Source organism: Pavona decussata, unplaced genomic scaffold, assembly GCF_977016875.1.
Source record: "Pavona decussata unplaced genomic scaffold, jaPavDecu1.1 SCAFFOLD_193, whole genome shotgun sequence".
In the NCBI taxonomy this organism is placed as follows: domain Eukaryota; kingdom Metazoa; phylum Cnidaria; class Anthozoa; order Scleractinia; family Agariciidae; genus Pavona; species Pavona decussata.
Window position 1 is genome coordinate 1,386,353 of NW_028145602.1, and position 27,003 is coordinate 1,413,355.

The 27,003-nt window shown below is 38.1% G+C and overlaps 1 protein-coding gene across 9 annotated transcripts in view; it reads right to left on the minus strand.

Annotated features, from left to right (window-relative positions):
• The window catches only part of LOC146461943 (short transient receptor potential channel 4-like), a 99,743-nt gene that overhangs the window by 64,540 nt on the left and 8,200 nt on the right, over nucleotides 1-27,003 (minus strand). For 4 of the 9 annotated variants that reach the window (XM_085086343.1, XM_085086339.1, XM_085086341.1 and 1 more), the window contains exons 2-4: nucleotides 9,472-9,817; nucleotides 7,313-7,584; nucleotides 6,003-6,202 (exon numbers count right to left, since the gene is read on the minus strand). The exons of 1 other annotated variant lie outside the window; for it this stretch is intronic. In XM_085086343.1, the coding sequence (XP_084942469.1) occupies nucleotides 6,003-6,202; nucleotides 7,313-7,584; nucleotides 9,472-9,817 (818 nt within the window). Of the gene's footprint in view, nucleotides 1-298; nucleotides 995-1,519; nucleotides 1,553-3,488; nucleotides 3,657-4,761; nucleotides 4,961-6,002; nucleotides 6,203-7,312; nucleotides 7,585-9,471; nucleotides 9,818-27,003 lie in introns of those variants that run through there. 4 more of the 9 variants (XM_085086342.1, XM_085086338.1, XM_085086335.1 and 1 more) reach the window with 2 other exon arrangements.

The following is a 27,003-nucleotide window of genomic DNA, read 5'->3' on the forward strand; positions in this document are numbered from 1 at the left end:
CAGTCTCTAAATGACACGACTTCTTGGCAATAGGCCATTTTCATGATTGCGTCATTTGACCATGTGCAACTACTAGAATTCATTTCGATTTTCCGCAGTCAAATTGAAATTTTGTAATCCCAGTGGGGAAAAAATAACAATAGTGCCGGCTAATTAGCGTGAGAAAACAAAAAACTGAAGAATTCAGTCAGGTAGTGGTAATTATTTGGCGCCATAATGAAATTTCCATTTCAATAATATTTGTCCCGCGTGTAAACTGCTAACTATTCACAAAGTTGCTACCCGATGCAAACGGCCCCTTTATACTGAAGTATTTATTTTATTTTATTTTGTTTATTTGCCACACACAACTAAGTTACAATGACTAATAAATTACAATAGTTATAATGATTAGAATGGTTACAAATGATTACAAAGTTACAGTGATTAAAGTACAAGAGATAGAAAAGAAGTGGCAAGGGGACCTAATAAAAACCATGGGGCTTGTAAAACTTAGGTTCCCTCCCAGAGAAATATGGTAAGTGAAGTACTGACAAGTCATATTTGTACACCCTTAACTGCCTCGTCCCCAGGCGCCGAGCAAAAGAAAAAAGGGAGCGCGGGAGTTAATGGGAAGGAAGCGAAAAATGCATCAGTTCCACAACGCCACGCGCACCGCGCTAAATCAATCCCACAACGCCACACAAACAGCACACGATCAAGGAGCGACGCCTGGGGACGAGGCAGCATCCTTAACATAATAAGTAGTTGCGGACTCGAGACATTATTGTGCAGACCCCTCAAGCTCAATAATTATCCTGTTGACTTTTTCATTAAGCTCGCTCAGTTCTTTCCTCAGCAAGTCAATTTTGCTTTGTTTGCCTGTCCCTTTACAGTCGGCTTGCGCTCTGTTTTGATTCGTGTCATCGTTCATATTGTTTTCTTCCACATCGTTTCCAAGGTAACGGTTTTCTAGATATTTCACAACCAGATCCTTCATTGTCTCCACACGTTTCTACATTGGTTAAATAAGAGAAATTAGTAAACATTCACTGCGAAAACAGAAAAAAAGAAAGAAAGAAAATAAATAAATTCGATCTCGGCGGGCATCGATCCCATGACCTCCAGGATTTGATCAACCGTTGCTCTGCCGACGAGCTACGGGGGCAGACGAGAGCGAGATGTGGATAATTCTCTGCTCCATCTTTTGCGTCATTAATGCTAGAGGCACAAGTTCCTTGAATCTCGAGACCAACAGAGTGCAAATCCTTCGTTAGAGCGTAAGGACTAACGCTCGTAAAGTAAGCTTTTGTATCTCTTTACAGTGGCCAATTTACCGGTTATCGACTCAGTTACCAAAACCAAACTTTCAAGAGGGTCTCAACCCACTTTGAAACGCGGTGTAGTACTAGAAGTACTAGAAGGTAAAGAAACTCATTACACCGCTGTGGAACAATTTGCCAGGTTTGGCCTCAGAAATTTAGGCAATTCTTCAATGAAGTATTATTTTCTGACAGGCTTCGAAAGAAAATCTAGTTACCTCTTTCCACTCGTCTGCCTTCGTCCCGTTTGTCTGAAACCAAAGAAGACAAACAAAAAGAAAGTTAGGAAAAGGGAGTCCATGATCCAAGCTCATGACTCAGAGCGCGAGATCTGGTAAAATGCGGAATTTTTCCAACCATTTAACCGAGAAAAGTCGTTTATTTTGACTAAGACGGTCGTCATGTCACACCCGTGTCCCTGTTGTGTCATCTGCTCCGTAAGCATTACAGTTCCAACAAAACGGCTACCACATTGATTGTATAGAGCTGGCGATTAAAGCGGTATTTTAGAACCACCTTGGCATTGATGGGTATACCAATCAATGTGGTAGCCGTTTTGTTGGAACTGTAATGCTTACGGAGCAGATGACGCAACAGGGACACGGGTGTGACATGACGACCGTCTTAGTCAAAATAAACGACCTTTCTCGGTTAAATGGTTGGAAGAATTCCGCATTTTCCCAGATCTCGCGCTAACAAGGCCTTATCATTCAAAAGGGCCGTGCGCATGCGTAGGGCATTGGCCATAACGCAGAGCTTTGTTCTGTAGTCATGCATAGGTAGCACCGAAATGCTTTATTCTTGTTTTATTTTTTAATTGTTGGATACAACCGAAGTGAGTGTATGCCTTCAAACTTTCTTTGTCATAGTTTTAGCGCGAATGGGGAAATTATCGTCTCAGAAGACCAAGAACTGAGAGCAAAAAGGAAAAGAAACAACAACAACAAAAAAGCAAACCTGAGGAAAAGAACAATGATACATATAATGTAAAAGTTGCTTATCCACTGATTGTAGATAATTTCAATCTTAATATCCCTCGACCTGGTAACTAATGTTGCCGCGCTTTTCATTACTCTCCTACAAAATCAGGCCATTGTTACATTATTAATCGCCACTTTCGTTTAATTAAATAATGTTTTAAATTTTTGTCGTCACCTCCAAACAAGAGACAAATAGGCCATTTCCGAGTTGCTGTTAACCTCATTATGAAAGCGAGGCTAAGTGCATATGAACATTAGTTTTGTTTGCATATGAATGAAAACTCATCGGTATCCGTGGATCTCGGGAGATCATGGATCTGCGCCGAGGTAAGAGCATCGTCTGACGAGCGCGTTTCTCCTCCGCAGTCTGCTGCTGCTTGCCTTCAGATCTGGCCAAGCCAGTGTGGAGCTCATGCCTCCATCTACTTCTGTCAGCCGCCAAGTCCTCCCATGTGTTGACATCGATGTCCAGCGACTTGAGGTTCCTCTTGCAAACATCACGAAAGCGCAGCTTTGGGCGTCCTTGAGCTATAGGGCCCGCAGCAAGTTGCCCATACAGCAGGTCTTTGGGGATTCGCCCGTCTGACATGCGGCGGACATGCTCGAGCCAGCGGCAGAGAAGTGTGTACATGCTTGGGAGTCCCATTCTCGCTAGCATATCGGTGTTCGTGACATGGTCGGACCATTTGATGTCAAGGATGCGCCTTAGGTTCCTCATGTGGAATGTGTTGAGCCGTCTCTCTTGGCCAGAGTAAAGAGTCCAGGACTCACTACCATAGAGGAGGGTTCTGAGGACGCATGCTCTGTACACAGCTGCTTTGGTGTGAGTGGTCAACTTTTTGTTTTCCCAAACTCGTTTGGTCAGTCTGAATGAAAACTAACTTTCGTAATAAAAACTTTGCACTTAGCCTCGCTTTCACAGTGAGGTTCACAACAACTAGGAAATTGTCTATTAGGACGTAGTATGTATGACTATCAAGTTTTTAATGTGGTATTGAGCGCTGGTCGCGAATGATCCGTATTTTTTTTTCACACAATGCTTTCGTATGATCTGCCTACCTTTCTGTTGGTCTGTTGTATGTTCGCTTGTTAAGTAAAGCCAAAGAAATGTAAGAAAAAGTGATTGAGAAGAATATTGAATAATTATCCTCTATTTCAGTAAGCATCTTCTCGAGGTCTTTCTTATCTGCTAAAAAGAAATTCTTACCTGGTTACAACATAACCTTTCCTCTTTCAAGAATCTCACAAATTTTACAACCGGAAAGTAAAGAATATGGTAGACAATGTTTAGCGGCGCTGGAATCGTGTTTCCTTTGTCGATCCACTCAAGCCACATCCGGGTTCTCGAGAACTTCCACTCAATGTCTTCATTTTCCTAAAGGAGAAAATAAGAAAAAGGAAAACTTACCATGATATATCTGGCTGAAAAGCAACGTAAAATGTAAGTTTTCTATTTGAGAGATTTAAAATGATCGCGTCAGTACGGCAAACGACAAACGTGAGATTCACGTTTATGGGACTGTTTTTTGAGCAGGTTTGTGATATCCAGCAGGAGGTGGATATTACGAACCAAGTCTGTGCAATATCGGCCTTTTCTGCCTATGTATTACTTCTTGTTTCCAAGATTTTTGGGTGGATTTACCGTGAAGTTTTCCAGGTGACTTGAATTACATCTTAGGCGAACGACGTACGACCTATAGAATCGTTTTTATGAAACATATATTTTGAAGTGCGGATGAAAGATCAAATAAAAGAAAGATCCTCGCAATTTGTACGCAACTTATGTAGTTGAGGAAAGAAAGCCTGAAATAAAAAATCCAGGCTTGACTGACGGGATTCGAACCCATGACCTCTGCGACGCCGGTGCAGTGCTCTACCAACTGAGCTATCCAGCCAACTGGGAGCTGGTCATATTGTGAGTTCGTAATATACCAGTGAAGGATGAATAAATGAATGTAAATATATGAAACATGTCATTGGAACTGCAGATGAAAGATCAAACAGAAGAAAGATCCTTGCAGTTACTACGCAACTTAAACGGTTGTGGTTTTGAGTGTTATAAAACCAAAACAAAGTAATCACCTCGTTCAATTACAGCATACGCAAACAGTGATTGACCAATTAGTTTTTGAAACAAATACACGTAACTGGCGCCGAGCGCTGGAAGAACTCGCACGGCATGGTACGATTGGTTTTGAGTTTTGTTAATCATTGGTTGAGAAAGTGGCGCGAGCTTTGCTAACCAATCACAGGGCTTAGTAAAGCAAAACCAAAGCAAACGTGAATTACTTTTGTTGCTCAATTGAAATTACGATAAACTGAGCCTATACGTCACCGGAACATCCCCTAAAGGTACACGATCAAACAATAAATGTGAGTGGTTACGCAAATGCATGGATACCAAATAAAATTTACCGACTACGCAGTCAAGACGTATGCACATGGTCCACCATATCACCTCTTCCTACAGTAATTCTTACCATGATTCTTTGAAAGGAGTTGTTCATCATGGCGACCAGCATGTTTAAGGCTACGATCACCATGCACACCACGTAAGCCATCAAAAACAGTCGACCAAAAACCGATGTAATCTGAAATGCGGGATCATGCACTGATATTTTGTCCTCTTCAACGAGACCAAGTAACAACCAAAACAAGGCAATTAACGCCTCAGTGTGTCTAAAAAATGGAAACAGTTCTTATTAGAACAAACAACTTTTGAATGGATTTGATTCCATATGCTGCATCCAGATGGTAGACCCGTGTGGTTCCTGCCGAATATTTCAACATTTTTTTTAGAACTTTGACATTGTTAAATGTTCGTGGAGAATTCCCATTTAAAAATGAGGGGTGCTCGTCAAACTCTTGAGGGGGGGAGTGGGGGATTGCCAATTGGTACCACCTAGGGTGGACTGAAAATCTAAAACGAACACGACGACACCTTTAAGAGTGTTGAGCGGTAAAAATATGTCAGTCAACTAATTTGATACCTTTTAGGGGCGAAAATGCCGGTACCTTTTATGCCATTTTTATTTGAGGGTCCCCCTCCTGGAGTTTGATGGCCATTCTAGACCCGCAGCTAAACGATGGAAAAGATGTTTCATTGAAAACACATTGACACAACGGAGTAATTTTGGACTATCATCTTCCAAAATAGGGTGCTAGAGTGACAAACGTTCATACGCGGTTTTGGATCCAAAAAGCATTGCATGGAACGTTAAAAGGAAACCTCCACTCTTGAAATGAATTAACGTTAAATTGTTGAAAATACAATCTCATTTCAAATTTCGTTGGAAAACATGGAAATAATATTTCTGTGTCGGACAAAACAGAATTTGATTATCGCCTATTTTTTATTTTAAATTTTCCGGGCGCCGCCATCTTGGATTTCGTGACATAATACGGTTGCTCAATTGTTTCACACAAAAGAACTTCTGCTTACTGACAATAGCGGCAACCGTATGATGTCATGAAATCCAAAATGGCGGCGCCCCGGAAATTTAAAATCGAAAATAGGCGATAATTATATCTAATTTTTAGGACACTTGAATGTCACTTGTACTTTTTAATCTAAAATTTAGAATTTAGACACTATTTCCGACAATTTATCCGTCAATTTGTTGTCGGAGTGGAGGTTCCCTTTAATAAAGTTACACACGTAGAGTGGGATGGTAACGATATGATTGAAATCATTGCGATATAAAGTTGCTGTTCTACGTACTTGGCATAAGGAGGAGACGGTTCGTAGTCTGTGGTGTTTTGCTTCCGTAGCTCGATGTGAGAGCTGACATAGAAGGAATACAGCCTGACTACACCAGTGGCAAACGAAAAATACAGCAAGAGAAAGATAAACAGAAAGCGACGCACATCCTTAAGCATCTTGTACAAGGACAGCTGTAAAGGGCCCAGTTCTGAATCCACCTAGAACATGTATTCAGGAAAAATTGGATTAGACGGCCTTGAGGTGGTAACTCACGCCACATATTAAACATTACCGGCCCATCAAGCTCATGTTTCTTATACCAACGTCAATATACGTCGATTGCCGAGCAAATGACGAATAGTTTTTCTTTTTAATTTTAACTTCACGCAAATTTGTGCAAAGTGGAGGAAAACCCTAGTCATCAAACGTAAAATTACTTTCGACAAAATTGAAAATTGTTGTATTGGGAGGTAGTGTGCAACACTTATCCTGCAGAGCTCAAATTTTGACAAGTTACTAAAATAATTCCTGAGCCCGGCCACATTGTCTCTATGTGGACCTAAGTAATTCAGGTAGTACGCAGCTCTTTTGTACCTCTTATAGCTTCATATAAGGGAACTTTAGCAAAGACGACGGCGACGGCAGCGAAAACGTCACTATTAAAACGATTTCGCGTTTTCTCAAACGTCGTCGCGATTATTCCAACACGCTTTAAATGTCAAATGTAGGTGAAATTTTCTGGAGTTGAATTCTTGGAGACCGCACCCAAGTTTAAAAAGAGATAGAAAAAATTCGTCATCGTGTGTTTACGTCCTCCATAAAACGTCCCATTAGGAAAGTTCACGTCCTAGTCGTGCAGTGACGGCAAAGAAATGTATCAAAAAGTGCAATGCACGTGCAGAGTTGTTGTTTTGGTTATTAAACCTATTTTTGTTGTTGTTGTTTTTTTCACGTTCTCGTTGCCGTCGCCGTCGTTGTTGCTAAAGCTCCCTATTTTCTACTGTTTCAGGGCTGGGGTCCATTATTTCTGTTGTTGGTTCAATTTGCCCCGCTATTGTTTTTACATTCAATCCAGTGAAACGTTCTAAGAGCGACATGGTGCCCCAGATAATTTTATTTGCGGAGACCACAGCACGGAAGCAGAGGCTAGTGTGAGCAAAAACAAATCCACGCAAATGAAGATTAAAGAAAGAGAGCCTACCTCCTCACGTGTCATATGTTATTGACAAATAGTTTGAAGTTATTTTTAGTTCATACGCAGCAAGTACGAGAAACGGATTCTCTCAATTTTATCCCCTCTTGCCACCATATGTCCCGGCTTTACCTACCTGGAAAATGTGTGTTAAGTGAAAGTAGGCCATCACAGTGGCACTGGCGTACAAGACATCAGCGACGATAAAGGCATTTTCTCGTGGTTTCCATTTTCCAAAAATGCCCCAAGAGCAAAACCACACCGTGTAGGCGATCAGAAAGGTGATGGCAATTGCCATGTCAATACTATTCCACCATTTTGAGAAGTAAACAAAAACACCCTGTCTGCGAGCTTCCTGGAATAATTCCTGCCACAGGAGGCCCAGCACGAAGGAGAGCACCACGTAGTCTGCATGGAAGTAATGGTATTGACGAACATAAGAAAAATATGTTGAGTCATCACCAGCCGAATCAAACAGAAGATGTTGTTTCTCAGTTTAAAGTAAACAAGGAATTGGGTCTTCATCAGGGATTTAAAGAAGAATTGAAAGGTTATCTGATGAGAATTAAAAACTAGATACAATGGAGCCTTTGTTTTGCGATCACTTAAAGTACTTGGAAAAGAATAGACTACGAGCGGTTCCCTTAATTTTTCTTTCGCAAACCTCGTTAGCGCGCGCGAAAATTGTTTCCCGCGAGGAGACGCGACGAGTTTCCCTACGCGTGGGAGGCAATTCTCGCGCTCACTCGTGTGGTTTGCATGCTCACTTACCCTGAGAAATATGAGGGACTGTTCGTAGTCTAAGTAAAGAACGTTGTCGCTTGAATAAGGAGGAGAGGGGTGGGTGTGTAAAAAGGCATCAAATATATCAATTTCTTTTACAACCACATCATACAATTTTTTAGTCGTTTCGAATGTTTCATTCACCAAAACTGACCAAAACTAGCTTTTTCCTTAGGTAGAATATAAAATGAAGCCAGAGCAAACCGATGGAAAACGTCTGGTGCCAATAGAACACAACCTAAAATCAAACATCATATTTGATGAGGTCTACCCACAGGGGGCCCACACAATGTGTCTGTGTAGCCGATTGTTATTATATAGTAAATGCACTGGATTTACCGTTTGCTTCACCTATAGCGATATATCGCTAACTATGTATATAAATCAATGATAAATAAACGTTGAATTACCTTATCTGTGGTATATAGTCGTCCTTTCACCTCAAAAGCGGTTTTTTGAGCGATTTTGAAGGAGTTTGAGTTCGCCGTTGACTGTTCCATATATAAGAAGGAGAAGGGAGGAATCAAAGTTTTGAAAGGGTTCCAGCGCCGGAGCGATTTTTCCCCCAAAAAACGCATCGCTCCGATTTCAAACTTCACAGCATAAAGGTCAAAAGATTTTCGATTCTTCTCGTACCTTCCAATCGAAAATCCATCCAAACGGCCCGGAGCTAGTCCTCGAAGAAAATCAAAATCCCACAGTATTCGAGCGAGTGGAATGCGTAGCAAAATGCTTACGTGCCATTGTCTAACGTCGTCCAATCAGAAAGGGGCAATTAGCGGAGCTGTTTGTAGCTGGCACGTAAGCATTTTGCTACGCATTCCACTCGCTCAAATACTGTGGGATTTTGATTTTCTTCGAGGACTAGCTCCGGGCCGTTTGGATGGATTTTCGATTGGAAGGTACGAGAAGAATCGAAAATCTTTTGACCTTTATGCTGTGAAGTTTGAAATCGGAGCGATGCGGTTTTTGGGGGAAAAATCGCTCCGGCGCTGGAACCCTTTCAAAACTTTGATTTCTCCCTTCTCCTTCTTATATATGGAACAGTCAACGGCGAACTCAAACACCTTCAAAATCGCTCAAAAAACCGCTTTTGAGGTGAAAGGACGACTATATACCACAGATAAGGTAATTCAACGTTTATTTATCATTGATTTATATACATAGTTAGCGATATATCGCTATAGGTGAAGCAAACGGTAAATCCAGTGCATTTACTATATAATAACAATCGGCTACACAGACACATTGTGTGGGCCCCCTGTGGTCTACCCCAGTCATTTCTGTCCAATTTTGTACCATATTTTTGACGGTTTTGTTTTTTGGGCGGAGACAGGTGGAAGAAGTCAGTTAATCGAGGAAGGACTTTTTGCTTTCGATCACCTGTCAGTGGATGATACTACTTGTAAAGAGTCCCAGTACTTTAAGATGTATAATGGACAGGAAGGTCAATCCCTTTACATTTTCGGTGTACTCCAGAAAACGGTATCGAGCACTGAAACCATCACTCACCTTGCCACGACAAAACTCCTTTAATCTCTGCGCCAAACGCTTGTGCAAATGTGGTTAAAAATATGAAGACGAGAAAAATCAGGTACCACATATTGTGGTTGACAAACTTGCAGTAAGGGTGTTCATATATCTCTCTAAACTTCCACAAGCGCCAAGGGTCTTCGTTGCAGCAAGGGAATTTTCTCGCCAGTCGCACTGGGATGTAGAACGGAATGGACACTAAAACGAAGGCAAGTTGGAGGAACGACCACGCCAATTTGGTCAGCATTTTCCTGTTCTGCCAGTGAGGCCATTCATAGTAAATGATCTTATTAAGAATACGCTGGCATTTGGGGCTTGTAACAAACTGCATGAAAATACAAGACACAACGTGTTACGGATTTGATTGAATCAGTTAAGAGCCCCCTTACTTTGCAAATGAAAACCCTTCGGGCGCAGGGGCGAGAGCACTCGCCTCTCACCAATCTTGCCCGAGTTCACATCCCGGACTAACGTCATATATGGGTTTCCAAATTCCAGCATTTTCACATTCCAATTCTATCTGGAGAGGGTCGCCGACTAGTTCTCTCATAAGCTTAATTAAGATGGGAGGGAGAGGAGACGCGGAGCGACTGGCAAATCTTGCATTCAAGATGGCGGCGCCTTCAACGGAGATCGTATTTTCTCGCCTTTCAACACCTTCTCTCAACTCCGCTTCGTCGAACTTTCCCGGGAGACTGAACGGGAAGAACGTTTAATTTAGGGGTACCGTCTGTGTTCGGGCTTCGCTGTCTTCAAGTGAATAGCAGAGATTCTGCGTTAACTACGCATCTGAACTTCGACGTAACAAGCGCAAACGAAAATAGGACATAAACACACTCACTATCCATCGACAGTTCTCCGATGGAAACTTCCAAATCTTCGACTCTTTCAGCCAAATGGAAGGGACGCTTCATCGTCTGAAAACTCTGCCATTCCGGAGATCTACGCGTTCTTCACACTTTCGATCACATCCACAGATCTTCGATACAGGATTTAGCAGGCTTTTCGCTTCCTACCATCATCCCGCCCCCATTCCCCGCTCGCGCTCCGCGCTCGTTCCCAGGTTTTCCTGATCGCGCTCCGCGCTCGCCTCGCTTTATTGCACTCCACTCTCAGCTGGAAAAGCCTGTGAAGGAGGCATTTGATTAAGTATCTAAACTGTTGGTTGTAGGCACTTTTGTTAGGCTCCTTGGAGTTACAGTCAATCTACATCACGCGTGGCCACTATTTTTGAAATTTTCCTAGTTTATTCAGCCGTTTATTTGAGTATTTCAAAAATAACAATTGTCTCCCAAGTATATATTTTGAATCTTTTCAGTTTATGCGTCTTTCTGGGAAGGACTTCCAGGGGAACCTTCAACATTGTATTCAAATGCTCGAATATTACAAAGGGGAATTCGAATGTTCATTTCATTTTCGGAAGGTCGATCAGTGAGTGATGTAAACTGACTGTAATATTTAAACTGAAATGAACAGTATCGACAAAAAGAGAGAGCATCCTTTTAAGTCTGCTTACGCCGATTTTTGTTGAACTGAAATAAATAAGTTGGAAATTATCAACACGACTACACGTATACTTAAAAAATCAGTGCGAAGTCTCAGGGCAGTTTCTTCGTATTAAAATTCAAATTCACTACTCAACACAGCTGTCAACAGGGCCACCTAGCGGGTCATTCCGGAACTGATCAGTATTCCCCGAATCACTTCCTGTTATTGGCTTCACGAAATCAGTGCTAGGTGACATTGATCTGTACTTTGAACGCCATAATTTCCCTATCGAAAACGAAAGGTATTAGCTAGTTTTCCAGTTTCCAAATTTTGAGCAGACATTTTGCCGAAGAAAACTTGAGATTTTCTTCACGACAAAATCCGAATTTCTGTGGTCCAAACCGAGATTTTGTTTCCTAAAATTTTCTGTAGCTTAAATTTCAGCTGAAGCATTCGAACAGATCAATCTAGATCTGTATTCGCTTACACAAATATGACTCTTTAAAAGAGCAGAAAAAGATCTGGGAACATAGGAGACCGTAACAACATTCATAAAATGTTCTCGCTGGCCACGGTTCCCCTAAGTAAATGTCTTTTCCGGAACAACACCGGCAAAAATCCGGCCCCGTTGAGACAACGAAAATGCATCAGTCGACTTCCGACGGAACTGTTTGTTTCGGTTGATAGAAGGCCTCAATTGCCACAGCAATTCGGATTTAGTCGTCAAGAAAATCTGCAGTTTTCTTCAGCAAAATCTCAGCTCTTTATTTCGTAATACTGGAAAACTAATTCCTTTAGTTTTCCAAGGGGCGAATAAGCCGTTAAAAATGCGAAAGTGTCAGCTAGCATTTTCGTTTAATCACCAACAGCTTGTAAATTCGGGGAATAAAATTCCGTTTCCTAACATTTTTTGCAACTTAAGAGCGGCTTTCCACAAATATCAACCGAAATCAACTTTTGGTGGCACAAGTCAAAAAATCGATTTAGCTCATATTTTGCTCATAGGTAGGCCTTAGTAAGAAACAAAACGGGCTGTAGTTAGTTTTTCCAAATACGGCTTCCTTACGCGTAAACAAGCGAAAAACGATTTTCAGTTCAGTTGAGTTCAAAATTGGCTTCCGGTCGGGCGGAATTTTCCTTAACTTTGGCCAGCCGCGTATCAATCCACAGCCAGTCACGGATCATGAAATAACATCCATTGCTTTTCTAGGTCTTCATATTCTGTTCTACAGAAAAACATTCAAAACTTAGGTTACTTTTATGCCCGAAACAGATCTAGAACAACATGCTATGAATACAAATTTTTAACAACCAAATTTTCCAACTGAAATACCGGCAATTTTACCCACGGGCGATAACTTAGGTTATCATAAAATGACTTTCTATGGCTTCACTGTGTACTTGTCGATCATAACATCAAAACAAATTAACTTTGGGTAAATTATTTTAAGTGACCCGCAGGGCCTCGAATTTATCACCTACCCTGTCGAAAATCTGGCATTCGCATTCTATACAATGGCGTGACCGCGAACCACGAAAGCCAAAAGAGAATAAAAAAATGCGTCAATTTGAGACACAAAGGTACGGAAACTAAGTTGATACCTTAATAAAAAATCAAACATAAGTTTTGGCCATCTTCTTCATCTATTCCCGCTCGATACAAGCATATTAGTGTGTCGACGACGAGGTTTTCAGTATTTCATGATCATTTCATGCACGTTTTAACAAGAATTTAGCATCGAATTCTTCATTAACCCGCACTGGGGTTATTTCTGTACTTTTGCCTTCTGAGTAACAAAACAATCCAGTTTACGAATTAATAAACATCTCTTTTTTAAAAAACTCGCAAGCTACACTGTTGCGTGACAACCATGAAACGGAAGTGTCACCATAAAGATTTAAATGTTTCGGCAATGTCTCAATGTATGTTTCAACGGGGATACAGACGATTTTAAGGGACTAGTTTTCGTAACTAATATCCGTTTGCTTCCATACTTTCGCACGCAGAATAAATACTCAGAAACGGGCACATTTTATTCGAAGACCAACAAAGCATAACAGCACCATTTAAATGCCGTCAAATTTGGTCGGTACGGTCGTTTGTTAATTAAGTCCCACATCTGATAGAGAGGAAAGGACTTCTTTCTGGAGAGAAACGAAAAAGAACTAAAACAGAACACTGTGTCAACAATATTAAGCCACGAAGTAGCAATAAGGATATGCTACGGCTCCTACATTTGGTATTTCTGTGTCTACCTTCTCTCCAGGAATACCGTAAACTGCCGCCGCGGCTTATAAGCCCTGGGGCCCGTTTCTCGAAAGTCCCGGTAACTTACCAGGCCCGATAAATGTCTTTGGTGATAAATGTTTCTCAAAAGCTTAGCCCAAATCGTCATTGTCTTGATGTTTTCTGGCGTTGAAAACATGGCCCTCGTTCTCTACATCTTGAAAACCATAACATGACTTGTGCTGGTCAATATTCTTTGTACAGGACACACTCAGGACAGCAGAGGTACTATCTCGCTGGACCTTGTTCTGTCTCTGCGAGTAAACGAACATGGCCCACCAACTATCGACTTAAATGAACAGCAAACTTCCATGCTCGCCGTTTTGTTAACGGTTCCTGACTGTTTCTCTGGTGTAGTAATAATTCAATTTTTTCATAGGTCCAAAACTGCGACGTTCAAAAATCTAATTAGTTAATTACGTTCACTCGCTTCACACAAAGAATATTTCAGGATCAAAAAGCGCAGCAAAATAACATTATTAATAACACGAGTATTGACCACTATCATAATCTTGGTTTCATTAAATTTGTTACGGTTTTTATTGTTATTACTTTTTCCCTTAGAAACGTTCAGAATTCTGTCTTGTTTGTTGTTGTTGTTGTCGTTGTGTGTGCGTGTGCTTTCTTTTGCAAATCTATAATTCACTAATCACGAGCTCTCATTTTTAACTCGTGAATGCGCGCATGCGCAATGAACGAGTTATTGCGATAGCTGGGTGTGCGCTTGGTCGATCAGTCGGTTTTGTCGTTAACTTTCGGGCGTGCGCAGTGAATGAGTTTTAAATTCAATTAGTGGAAAAAACACGCGAACATTTATTGTTCACGGCGCATCAGGAAATTCTAATTCAATATGTAGAGAATAATTTGACGATCATTCAGTGCAAGAATGGAGATTTTTCGTTCAATCTAAGCAAAGTTACAAGTTTTTTTAGTTTTGCAGAAAGTCCGGGGTCGTAAACTCAATTAGTGAAAAAAAAAAACGTGAAAATTTTTTTTCACGACGCGTCAGAATTCTCTCATTCATTCTGTAGAGAATAATTTGACAATCATTTTAGTGTAAGAATGGAGATTTTTCGTTGAATCTGAGCAAAGTTATAGGTTTTTTTCGTTTTTTTCTACAAACTGCGGTTTCTTTTAAGAATTAAAAATAATTTAATTTAGAAATAATTTAATTAAAAAATAATTTAATTTGTCAGTTTTCACGCGAAAGCGGAACGTGCCATGTCACGCATCATTGACGTCGTAAACAAAATTATGCAAATGTCTGGCGAAATGAACACTTTAAGATCTTGTCAGCTTTCATAGAGGTTTCAAAGGGAAAAAATGTTTCGTTTTCGAAATTTACAACTGGTAATTTATGGGAAAGCAAAAGGACGCGGTCGATAAATAATTCTTATTTAGCAAGAGCTTGTCATTGTTCATTATTTTTACTTGAGGATTACGTGGACTGAACTCCAATAGCCTGTTCCAGGCTCCTAGAGAGATGCGCGAAGGAGAGTGTGTGGGGGAGTCCCCTCGCACTCTCCTTCGCGCATCTCTCTAGGAGCCTGGAACAGGCTAGAACTCCAAAGGAAAAATTTCACGCATTTATGTCGGGCATGAAATGTAATGCGATACTTTGATGAACAGATTTCCCTTTGTGAGATCGGCTTGCCCTACAGTAATTTTGTAATTTTAATTCCCAAAAAAACTTCACTTGCCCATCGGGCAAGTGATGGTTAGAATCCACTAGCCCGATCGCAAAATCCAGTAGCCCCGGACTATCGGGGACACGAATTTGCATGACGTACCGCACATGACGTGCTTCTATGAACTTTGAATAAAAAAACACGTAATTTTTTTTAATCGGCGCATCAGAATACAAGAGTACAGGAATGGTTATATTTCGCCCGGGGGGGGGGGGGGTACTCCCCTATATAAGGTATATAGGTATGTGCCGCCCAAAAGGGTATGGTTTTTGAGCCGTTTTGGTCTGAAAACGGGTATAGATTTTGACAATTACGGTCTGAAATCGGGTCGGGTTTTTGGGGCGGGGAACATTTAGGAAAGCTTACAAACATATTTTTCTTCTCAGTACGTAACTGGAACGACTAACTGATAGCGAGAAAAAGAAATAGATAAACTATGTCATTCCAGCTTACTTTTACTCCTTGCGTCAACTTCCGTTCGACACTGATGCATAATTATCAGGTCTGAAAACGGGTATGAATTTTAGAGGTCAGGTCTGAAAACGGGTGTGGAAAATGGCATGTTTAGGTCTGAAATAGGGTTGGGATTTGAAGACCCGGGCGGCACACCCCCACCAAGAATTCCGAGGAGTACCCCCCCCCCCGGGATTTTTCGTTACATAATCGGGCAAAGATATAGTTTCTTTTAGCTTTCAAGGAAGTTTCCGTAGCCGTCTAAATTTCAATTACTATGTGTCATCTGCATTCACGAGTTGGCTCACAGGAGCCTTTGATTAGATGTATGGAGATTGGAAAACTCTATAGACAATGTTTTTAAAAACGGGGATGGACCCTTTATGCTATTTCTCTTCCCTTTCTTTATTTACAGAGATCTCAAAAACTCGCTCAAGATCAACGGACGAGTAAAACAAACAGTACTTCTCACGTATATTTCACGCAAACGATGCAGTTTAAACAGTCGAAACTTTTAATCAGATTAATGTAGTTCAAATCTGCTGCGTTTAACCTATTTCTAGTTTAATTTATCCATGGCAGTGATAAAGAAAGAGGAAAAGAAATTTTCCAATTATTTGCTTTAACACAATAACTGCAATGATATTCGGCCATAATAACGAATTGGACTCCGCAAGTAGTTGATAAAAGAGAGAACTGGGACAAAAAAAAAAAAAAAAAAACTAGCCTTGGGGTGTCTTAAAAATCCCAAGGTCACGAAAAAAATAAAAATCCCAAGGTCATGAAAAAAATTCCAAAAAAATTCAAAGGGACTTTTCATCTGCTTACGCGGAGGCCGGTTAATGAGAAAAAATCAAAGGGACTTTCCCTCGGCTTAAACTTCCGGTTATTAATGAGAAAAAATCAAAGGGACTTTCCCTCGGCAAGCCAAAATATTTTCACAGAAATTCTGTAAAAATCATTCATTCTCTTTTGAAATCATACTTAACTCCCTCTATAACTATTCCCCCATTTTTAATAGCATCAGCAACTCTATTAGCCGATATTTTCAGTTTCTCCAAGGCTTCCTTTCTTGTGTTGAACTCAAGCCTTTCATTTGAAGATTCAAAAACAAACTTTCTCAATTTTTTACCTTTGGAAGGAAATCCAAAAGCTTTTTTAAGCTCCTCATTAGTGTAGGCCATTTTGTTATGAATTCTTTTTTTCTTTGCCATTTTCAAAAGACTCGCATGAATTGGATAAACTGTGATTTCATCACTTTTTGAAATAATTTGGTTTAAATAATCAAGTGATGAACCATTGAAAGAAATTTGAAAAATATCTTTCCACTCACTAAAATTTTTAATTCAATTTGTTCTTTTTCCATTTTATATATTTTTTTTAAAAATTTATTTTTTCAAAAAAAAAAATTTAAAAAAAATTTTTAAAAAAAATATATAAAATGGACAAACTGAAAGTTCCAGAATTAAAAGCTGAAGCAAAAAGGCTTGGACTGAGAAGATTCAGTCGCCTGAGAAAAGCAGAATTAATTGATGTTATCAATCAAGGTCATGAAAGAGAACGAGAAAGATCTCGAAACCTCACGCCCATTTTCGATGAACCAGTTCCAGAAATAAATTCACAAATTCTCCAACCAACAAGAGCAGTGAAAAAAAATCCAGAAGAAAGTCGAAGAAGAAAAGAGGCAAATGAAGAAGAAAAAAATCGACGCCAAGAAATCAGAGACCTCGAGGAAATGCTTGGATTGAGAAGGTCAACGCAAAGTCTTTCTCCTCCAAAAATCAAAATATCATCACCCGAAGAAATCGAGAAAGACAAAAAAATCTCAAAAATAAAAGAAATAAATAGGAAAAGAACAAGAGTAACAGAAACAGCAACAGCATTGAGTGGTTTTGCAAGACAATTTCGAATTCAAAGAGAAGGAAATTATGATGAAATAGAATTCATGCAAATTGTCAAACCAGATGTTTTGAGAATAATGAGACAAAATCGACAAACAAGGGTGAGACTCATTCTCAATTGCTATATGACAAGAACTGATTTGACCAACGGAAATATTATAGATGCGTACCCATATTTTCATTCTCAAACAATTGAAAATATTGAAGGGATAAATGAATCAGAAATCATTGACTCTATGATTGAAACAATCGAAGAAAGATTTCAAAATTTCACTAACAGAGGATCAAACTGGGTTCTTGAAAGAGTTCTGTCACTTGACGTTCAAATGACACAATACATTCCACTCAGAGGGAGATCATACATCCCACTACCGGATGTTCTCAAAAACAAAAAAGCAATCATCAACATGAAAAATGATGATAATGAATGTTTCAAATGGTGCATCACCAGAGCTCTTTTTCCTGTCAATAAACATCCTGAAAGAATTGACAAAAATCTCAGGGAAAATTCAAAAAGACTCAATTGGAATGGCCTGAAATTTCCAATTGATTTGAAACAAATAACACATTTTGAAAAATCAAATCAAAACATTTCAATCAATGTCTTTGGTTATGAAAAAAAAGCTGTTTATCCTCTAAGGCTTTTCAAAGGAGAAGAAAGACAACAACAAATCAATCTTCTTTTGATTTCTGATGATGTAAAAAAGCATTATTGTCTTATCAAAGACATGAGCCGTCTTTTGTCAAGTCAAATCACAAAACACAATGGATCAATTCATATTTGTTTCCGATGCTTGAATGCTTTTCAAACAAATGAAAAACTTGAAATTCACAAAGAGATTTGTCAAAGCAATGAATTCATCGAAATGCCAGAAGAGGAAACTTTCATAGAATTCGAAAATCACATTCGTTCACAAAAAATGCCATTTGCCATTTATGCTGATTTTGAGTCTCTTGTTGAACCAATCAGCGGATGTCAACCGAATCCAGAAAAGTGCTTCACCAACCAGTTTCAAAAGCACAAACCTTGTGGATTTTGTTATCACATCAAATGCTCTTTTGATGAAAACCTGTCAAGAACTGTGACATATCGAATGAAAAATGAAGCCCCTGAAGACATATCTCAAATATTTGTTGAAATGATTGAAGATGACGTGACAAGGATTCAAAATATTCCAAAAAAGCCTCTGATTATGCAACAAAATGATTGGGAAGATTTCAAAAATTCAACAAAATGTTGGATCTGCCAGAAAGAATTCGAAGAAAACGAAAAAAAAGTCAGAGACCATTGTCACTTCACTGGGAAATTCCGTGGAGCAGCTCACAACTCATGCAATCTCCGATACAGAAAGCCATGGTTCACTCCAGTGATTTTTCACAATCTTCAAAATTATGACGCTCATCTTTTCGTCAAAAATCTTGGAAAAACTGAAGGTGACATCAGATGCATTCCAAACAATGAGGAAAAATACATTTCATTCACAAAAAAGATAGTTGTTGGTTGTTACATCGACAAAGAAGGAAAAGAACATGAAATAAAACACGACATCAGATTCGTTGACAGCTTCAAATTCATGGCATCTTCTCTTGATGCATTAGTCAAGAATCTGGAAAGAGACAAAAAGATTGAAACAAAAAAAAGTCTCCTAAAAGAAAAAATCAGGGAAAGAGGAAAAACCCTTAAGGAAGAAAAACTGACTTCAAAAGAAAAAGAAGAACTTGGAGAAAAACTTGATCTTCTTTCAAAAAAGGGAGTTTATCCTTATGACTTCATGGACAACATCAAAAAATTTCAAGAAACAAAACTTCCCCCAAAAGAAAAATTTTATTCAAAACTCAACGATGAGAATATTACAGATGAAGATTATCAACATGCACAAAACGTTTGGAAAACTTTCAACTGCAAAAACATGGGAGATTATCACGATCTTTATCTCAAAACAGATGTTTTGTTGCTTTGTGATGTTTTTGAGGAATTCAGAAACGTTTGTCTTGAAAACTATGAGCTTGATCCAGCATGGTATTTCACCTCACCAGGTCTTGTATGGGATGCATCTTTGAAGAAAACCAAAGTCAAACTCGAACTTTTGACTGACATTGACATGCTTCAAATGATTGAAAAAGGCACAAGAGGAGGTGTTTCAATGATTTCAAACAGATTTGGAAAAGCAAACAACAAATATATGGGAAAAGATTTCAACCCAGAAAAACCTTCAACATTTATCCCTTATCTTGACGCAAACAATCTTTATGGCTGGGCAATGTGCGAACCTCTTCCTGTCGGTGAATTTTCATGGGTTGATGAAAAAGAATTTGAAAACTGGCAAAATTTTCCTTGCATTCTTGAAGTTGATTTGGAATATTCACAAAAACTTCATGACATTCACAACGATTTTCCACTGGCTCCTGATAGAATTGTTGTGAATGGAGCGGAAAAATTGTTGTCAACTTTGAATAACAAAGAAAAATATGTGATTCATCACAGAAATCTCAAGCAATATCTCCAAATGGGTCTCAAACTGAAAAAGATTCACAGAATCATCAAATTCAAAGAAGAACCTTGGTTGAAATCTTATATTGAACTCAACACAAAGCTCAGAGCAAACGGAAAGAATGATTTCGAAAAAGATTTTTTTAAACTCATGAACAATTCTGTTTTCGGAAAAACCATGGAAAACATCAGGAAAAGAGTTGACATCAAATTGGTCAACAACAGAAATAGTGCATTGCGATTCGCAGCAAAACCAAACTTTGAAAGTTGCACAATATTTGATGAAAATCTTATTGCAATTCACATGAAAAGAGTGAAACTTCTTTTCGACAAACCAATTTATTGTGGAATGTCGATTCTTGACGTCTCAAAAACTCTCATCTTTGACTTTCATTATGATTACATCAAACCTAAATATCAAGAAAAAGCAAAACTTCTTTTCACTGACACTGATTCTCTTTGCTATGAGATCGAAACAGAAGACTTTTTCAAAGACATTTCAAATGATGTTCATGAAAAGTTTGACACATCAAATTTTGAAAAAAACCATCCATCAAACATTCCAACTGGATTAAACAAAAAAGTCATTGGAATGATGAAAGACGAAGCTGGGGGAAAAATCATCGAAGAGTTTGTTGGACTCCGGGCAAAACTTTATTCTGTGAAAATGCATGAAGGAAAGGAAGAAAAAAAGTGCAAAGGAATCAAAAAATCAGTCATCAAAAAAACAATCACACATCAAGATTACAAAGATTGTCTCATTTCAGGAAAAAAACAAATGAGATCAATGAATATCATCAGATCACATAAACACGAAATTTTCACAGAAACAGTCAACAAGATTGCTCTTTCTGCAAATGATGATAAGAGAATCATCAGAGAGGATGGAATTCACACGTTTGCACATGGACATTATAAAATAACAAAATGAATCCAGAAAACATTCCATTCAATGCTTTGATTGTTGGTCCAACAAATTCAGGAAAAACAACTTTTCTTGTGAATCTCCTCAAAAATAAATTCAACCAAAAATTTGATTTCATTTTCCTCCTTTGTCCAACCTTCGTCAACAACAAAACCTGGGATAATTTTGCTGAGAATGACAAAGATTTTTTCATTATCATCCCAGAACACCATCAAATCAATGACTGGCTCAAAATAATCTCTTTTGCCTTTGAAGGAACAAACACATTGATCATTCTCGATGATTGCGCTTCATCAAAAGACGTGAAAAAAAGGACAAATGAACTTGTGAAACTTGCTTTTTCTGCAAGACATTCAGGAATCAGCGTTTGGGTTCTCACTCAACAAATGTCAAGCATAGCAAAACCTTTCAGAGAAAACATTGCTTCTTTGATTCTTTTTTTCACTCCATCAGCAAAAGACATGAAAACAGTTTTCGAAGAATTCGCAGGAGATTCGACAAAAGATGAAAAGGAAAAATACATGAAAGAGTTGAAAGAAGTCAAATTTTCTCATCTTGATTTCTCCCTCAGACATCCTTTTGAAATTTCTTTGAACTGAAAAAAATTTCCACTTCATTTAAAATGGAAATCCAAGCAAACGAATCAATTAATGAAGTCATGGCGCTTCTTGAAACTGAACCCCAACCCATTGAAACAGATCACAGAGAAAATCTTGCCATTTTGGCAGCAAGTGGTCAATGCAAGGAAATGATTGGAGTTGAACTCACACAAGATCAAATCAAAAGACTTTCAAAGAAAGATGTTGAAAAATATTTCAAAAGATAAGAAGCTTCTTTGTCTTCAAAAACTTGCGGTGCAATTGTTGAAACATTTTTGCAAGCCAGTGCAAAAGCACTTTGTTTTTTTCTTCCTCTTGATGAAAAAAAGTTTTTGAATGGATTGAAAAATGATTTTATTGTGAACAGAGAACTCAATTTGATTGCTGGAAGTCTTTATTTGAAATACGGAAAATACATGGCTGCCGCGAGTGCAAGTCTTTTGGCAGCAAACAGTTTGAAACTTGAAGAAGCGAACAAAGTGAGCGCGCGAAGCGAAGAAGTGAAGAGAAGCGAAGAACCTGTGAAAGAACCTGTGAAAGAAATTGAAGAAGAACTTGATAAGAACCTGTGAAAGAAATTGAAAAGAACTTGAAAAGAACCTGTGAAAGAAATTGAATAAGAACCTGAGAAATAACTTGAAAAAAAGAATCAAAAAAAATTTTTTTTTATTTTTATATAAAATGGAAAGTCTTCAATCATTATCAGCCAGAGTTCTTGCAAAAAATGATTTCAACGAGAATTTTTTTCATAAAAAACTCATGTGTCACTGGGAAATCAGAAATGCAAGAAAACAAGAAATTTTCGATCAATTCAGTGTTTATGAAAATTTATGTCTTGAAATTGAAGATCATCTTAATTACATTGATGATTTATGTCAAAATTATTACCTTCCAGAAATCCAATGGATTTATTTTGTGGGCAACAAAACTTCGAATGAATTCATTGATGTTTTAGAATATTTGAATTGCGAAGAATCGAAAATCAAAGAAAAAATGCAAAAAAAAGAATCAATGGAAGAAAAATTGATAGAAAAACTTTCAAAAATTGAAAGAGATGATGAAATTGATCAAATTCGTATTTCATTTTTTGATGTGTATTTTGGTAAAGATTATTCACTCCAAATTAGAATGATAAAAAAAGATTTTTTGAATGATCCTTATATTTTTTATGACTGATTTCATTTGGTTTCCAAACGAAATTAATCTTCAAGATCAAAAAATGACTCAATCTCTTCATTCGTCAAATCATTAATCAAAAATTCATTTACTTTGACTTGCTTTGCATAAAGGTTGAGAAGCACACCGTTCTTTGAAAATGATGAAAAACACGCCAGAACACAACCACGCATCTTGATTTCTCTGTTTTCATTGAAACATTTGCTTTGATCCATTCTTTTGTTGAACTCATCAAAAAATGGAGTATTTTTGTTCATCGAAATGCCGATGCCACCAAAACAAGTAACATTTTCTTTGCCAGCCAAACGATGGATCCGATCAAAAATCTCGTAATCGACAGGTTTCAGACAAAGTTGCAGCCTTTGACCATATTTTGTGATGACAAAATCACCCTTGAGTTTTTGGAGAAGATCTTTGCCATCGTATTGAATTTTTTCGAAATTGTTGCCTTTGTAACTTGATGGTATCAATTTGAATTTTTCAGGTTCAAGAGTCATATTTTAAATAAAAAAATAAAAAAAAAATAAAAAAAAAATAAAAAATTATTTCATTATTATTTGCATTGATTTTAACAAAAGAAAAAGAGAAACGGAATAACCAAGAAACTTGTGAAAGAAAGGAGTTTTTTTCTCATTTTTAACAAGTTCTTTAACATCCTTCAAGATATCCTTTTTCAACCTCATCTGGTGTTTGAGTCTTTCATTGAAGACTTGCATGAGTCTTGTCTTTGTTTCTCCCGTTTGGTTTCGAAAGAAATGAAATGTTGACTCATGATTTTCTTGAAGATTGTCTTTTTCAAGATATTGTCGATGTTTTTGTCTGTTTTCTTCTGATTTACTTTTGTAATATTCCAAAAGCACTTCAAGTTCTTCTTTGTTTAATTTTTCCATTTTAAATGAAATGACAAGAAATTGAAAAATCATTTAAAATGGAGACTCAAGAAGTTAAAGAACCTGAAAAAATTAAAGAACCTCAAACAAGTTCTGAAAAGAAAGAACCTGATTCTGAACAAATCACAACAACAACAAAACAAACAGTTCCGAAAAATCCAGGAAGAATTGCGGCTGGAAAAAAACTTGCTGAACACAACAAAAAAGCACGTGAAGCAAAGAAAAAAGCAAAAGAAGTCACGCGAACAGACACTAAAAGAGGAGAACAAAAACAAAACCCTCCAACTGAAAACGAAAGCGAACAAAAAAGCTCATTTTCATTGACTCAAGTGCTTTCTGTTGCCAGCATTGTTGTTTCACTTGCTGGATTGTATTACAAGAGGGAAGAATTGAAACATCTTTTCAAAAATAAAAGCAACGTGGGAAGTGAAAAAGCACAAAAACAATTGATTGATCACATGACGCCGCAGGCGTCGGTGCGAAGCACCATGGTAGAAGTTGAGAGGCAAAACGTGACTGAAGCTGCAACAAAAAAATCTCCAAAATTAAAACAAATGGATTAATTTGTTTTCTGAAATAAAATGTCAGACAATAAACTCGTGAAAACAATGACTGATGCTGCAACAATCACTGGATTGGCTGCAGGATTTGGATGGATTGCAAAGAAAGTAATCAAAGAACCCATGACTTCTGATCCTTCCTCAAATCTCATGAATTATGTGAAATTCACTGTCATCATTGCTGCCTCATTAGCAACAAAAGATTATCTTGAAAAACAAAAAATATTGCCAAGTTAAAATGGCAAGCATCGCAATCATGATTGGAGGAGCAATAATCAATGCAACCGCCTTTGTTGGTGGATCATATCTCGCAAAATTTATTTCTGGAGATTCAGAATCAGCCTCACTCGAGGAAAAAAGAGACACAACCTGGCAGTTGAAAAATATCAAAAAGAACTCGAAAAATACGAAGAAAATCGTGCAAAATTGAATGATTGGATTCAAACAAATGACAGAATGAAAGATGAAGCAAAACAAAATTTCACAAACACTGACTTTGCTTTAAAACTTTATAACAAGGTTCATCAACAAAAAATTGAGCATCTCAAAGAACCCCAATTTTCAGACTTTTACAAACCAAGCGAATCTCAAAAACAGGGAGAGTTAATCTTTGTTGGAACATCAGCTTTGGCTCTTGGATTTGCAGCAAGTCATTTCCTTTAAAAATGTCAAACAAAAAACTGTCAAAAATTTATTATTCCCCAAAACGATATTGGAAAGGCTTTCAAGCAGCGAAAAAACTTTCTCAAGAAGCCAATGTTCCAGAAGATGAAGCGAAACTTTGGTTGATGAAACAAGCAATTTGGCAAATCTATCTGCCTGTTCCAAAAAACATCCAAAGACCAACATTTGATGTTGAACTTCCCAATGCAGTTCATCAAGCTGATCTTCTCTTTCTTCCTCATGACAGACTCCCAAGAGGGAGAAAGATTTTCAAATATGCCTTGACTGTTGTTGATGTTGCAAGCAGATTCAAAGCCGCTGAACCTCTCACTTCAAAAGATTCCTCTGAAGTTTCAAAGGCTTTTCAGAAAATTTACAAAGGACCTTTGAAATGGCCAAAAATTCTTCAAGTTGATCCAGGAAGAGAATTCATGGGTGATGTCACAAAGGAAATGTCAAAACATGAAACAAGAATCAGAAGAGGAAATCCAAATGTTCACCGTGATCAAGGAATTGTTGAGAGATTCAATCGAACTTTGGGTGAAAGACTTTTCAGTTTTCAATATTCCCAAGAAATGAACTTAAAATCAGGTGAAAGATCCACGGAATGGGTGAAAAGACTTCCAGAAGTTGTGAAAGCATTGAACAATGAAACAACTCGACTTACAGGAAAGAAACCAATTGACGCAATCAAAAAAAAGGTGGTTGATTCAAAGAAACCAAATTATTCAAGACCTGTTGGAAAAAATGAAAAGAGACTCGATTCTTCAGTGAATGTGAGGTTTCTTTTTGCTCCTGGCGAACTTGAAGGAGGTCAAAGAAGAGCAACTGATCCGAATTGGTCTCTGAAAGTTTATTCAATTGACAGGGCAATTGTGAATGAAAAAGAACCGGTTCTTTATTATTTGAAAGATGGTCCAAGAAGAGGATTCGTCAGAGAAGAGTTAATGATTGTTCCTCCTGGAACTGAATTACCACCCGTTTAAAATTTCTTTTGAAAAATTCAAAAGAAATTAATATGCCACACTCTCAAGCTCTTTGTTTAAAATGCTGAATTGCGCATCAGCCAAGATGAAGATGTGGCATTTGACATTTCCTGATCCACTTGCTTTTCTTTTGATTGACAAATAAACACCATCTTTTGTGTTAACCAATCTCATTCCACTTCCATGAAGATCATTGTCTTTCATGCTCCTGAGATCGATGAACAATGCAAACTTGTCTCCAGCAAAGAATTCAGTTGCGTTCATTGAAGAATTTTCCTTTCCAAATCTTCTGAAAACTTCATCAAACATGTCTCTCGTTTTCATTCCTTGACTGAAAATCTTGTTTGGAACTCCATTCACGTCAACTTTCACCTCTGTGATGTCAGGATTGAATGTTTTTTCTGAATCTCTTGCTCCAGCTGAATAAGGTTCAAAGAAAAGGAGGAGGATTCCCTTCATTGATCTTCTCGGAACATTGATTGACTCGTTGATAATTGAGTCTGTTCCCTTTGCAATTGTGATTGTCTTGTGATGAGTGACATGCTCAAACATGAAACGATCTCCGTTGAGAAGATTTGAATTGACTTCATCTGAAAGCTTTTTGCTTTGAATCACCTCATATTCAAGCTGAATGTTTGTCAATTCATATGCAAGTTTTGTTGCGTCAGATCCCTTCACAACACCGCTTGCAGGGGCAAGGGTCAATTCAAAAACCAGTTCATCAGACAAGGCTCTTGGATAAAAAACTCCATGATCTTTCAAAATTTCATGATCAAGTCTGATTCTGTATTTGCTTTTGAAGATATCATTGAGCTTGTTTTCCTTCACGACTGAAGAAGTTGGTTTGTCTCCAGCATTGGATCTGATTTTTGAGAGAGCCTCAGATTGAATTCCCTCACTCAACATGTTTTCTCGTTCGTGTTTTGTCAAAAAAAGATCTTCCCATAGCTTGAAAAGATCCCAACCGTCTGTGTCAACGAGGATTTCTCCAGCAAACTTGATTTTCAATCTGGAAACCAATGCTCTTGAAACATTGTTCACCAGAAAATTGTTTGCATGACCACTCACATTCAAATCAAAAATCAACGCGAGTGAATCTGGAACCAAGACTGTTCCCTCATGAAGCTTTGGGACTGGAATCCTGAGTGTTTCACCGGGGGAAGCTTTGTTTGGGTTGAATGTGACTCTGTGAACAGTTCTGTCTGCCTTGAGTGCGTTTGATGTTTTTTTCTCAAAATTTGGATTGATTTTTTCACTGACTTCCATTTTAATATATTATTTTTAAAATGGCAGAATACATTCCTTTAGAAGATCTTGATCCTGATGAAGAAGATAAAAATGAAGATAAAGATGATGATGATGATGAAGATTCTGATCAAGAAATAAACAATCCCAGTGAAAGTA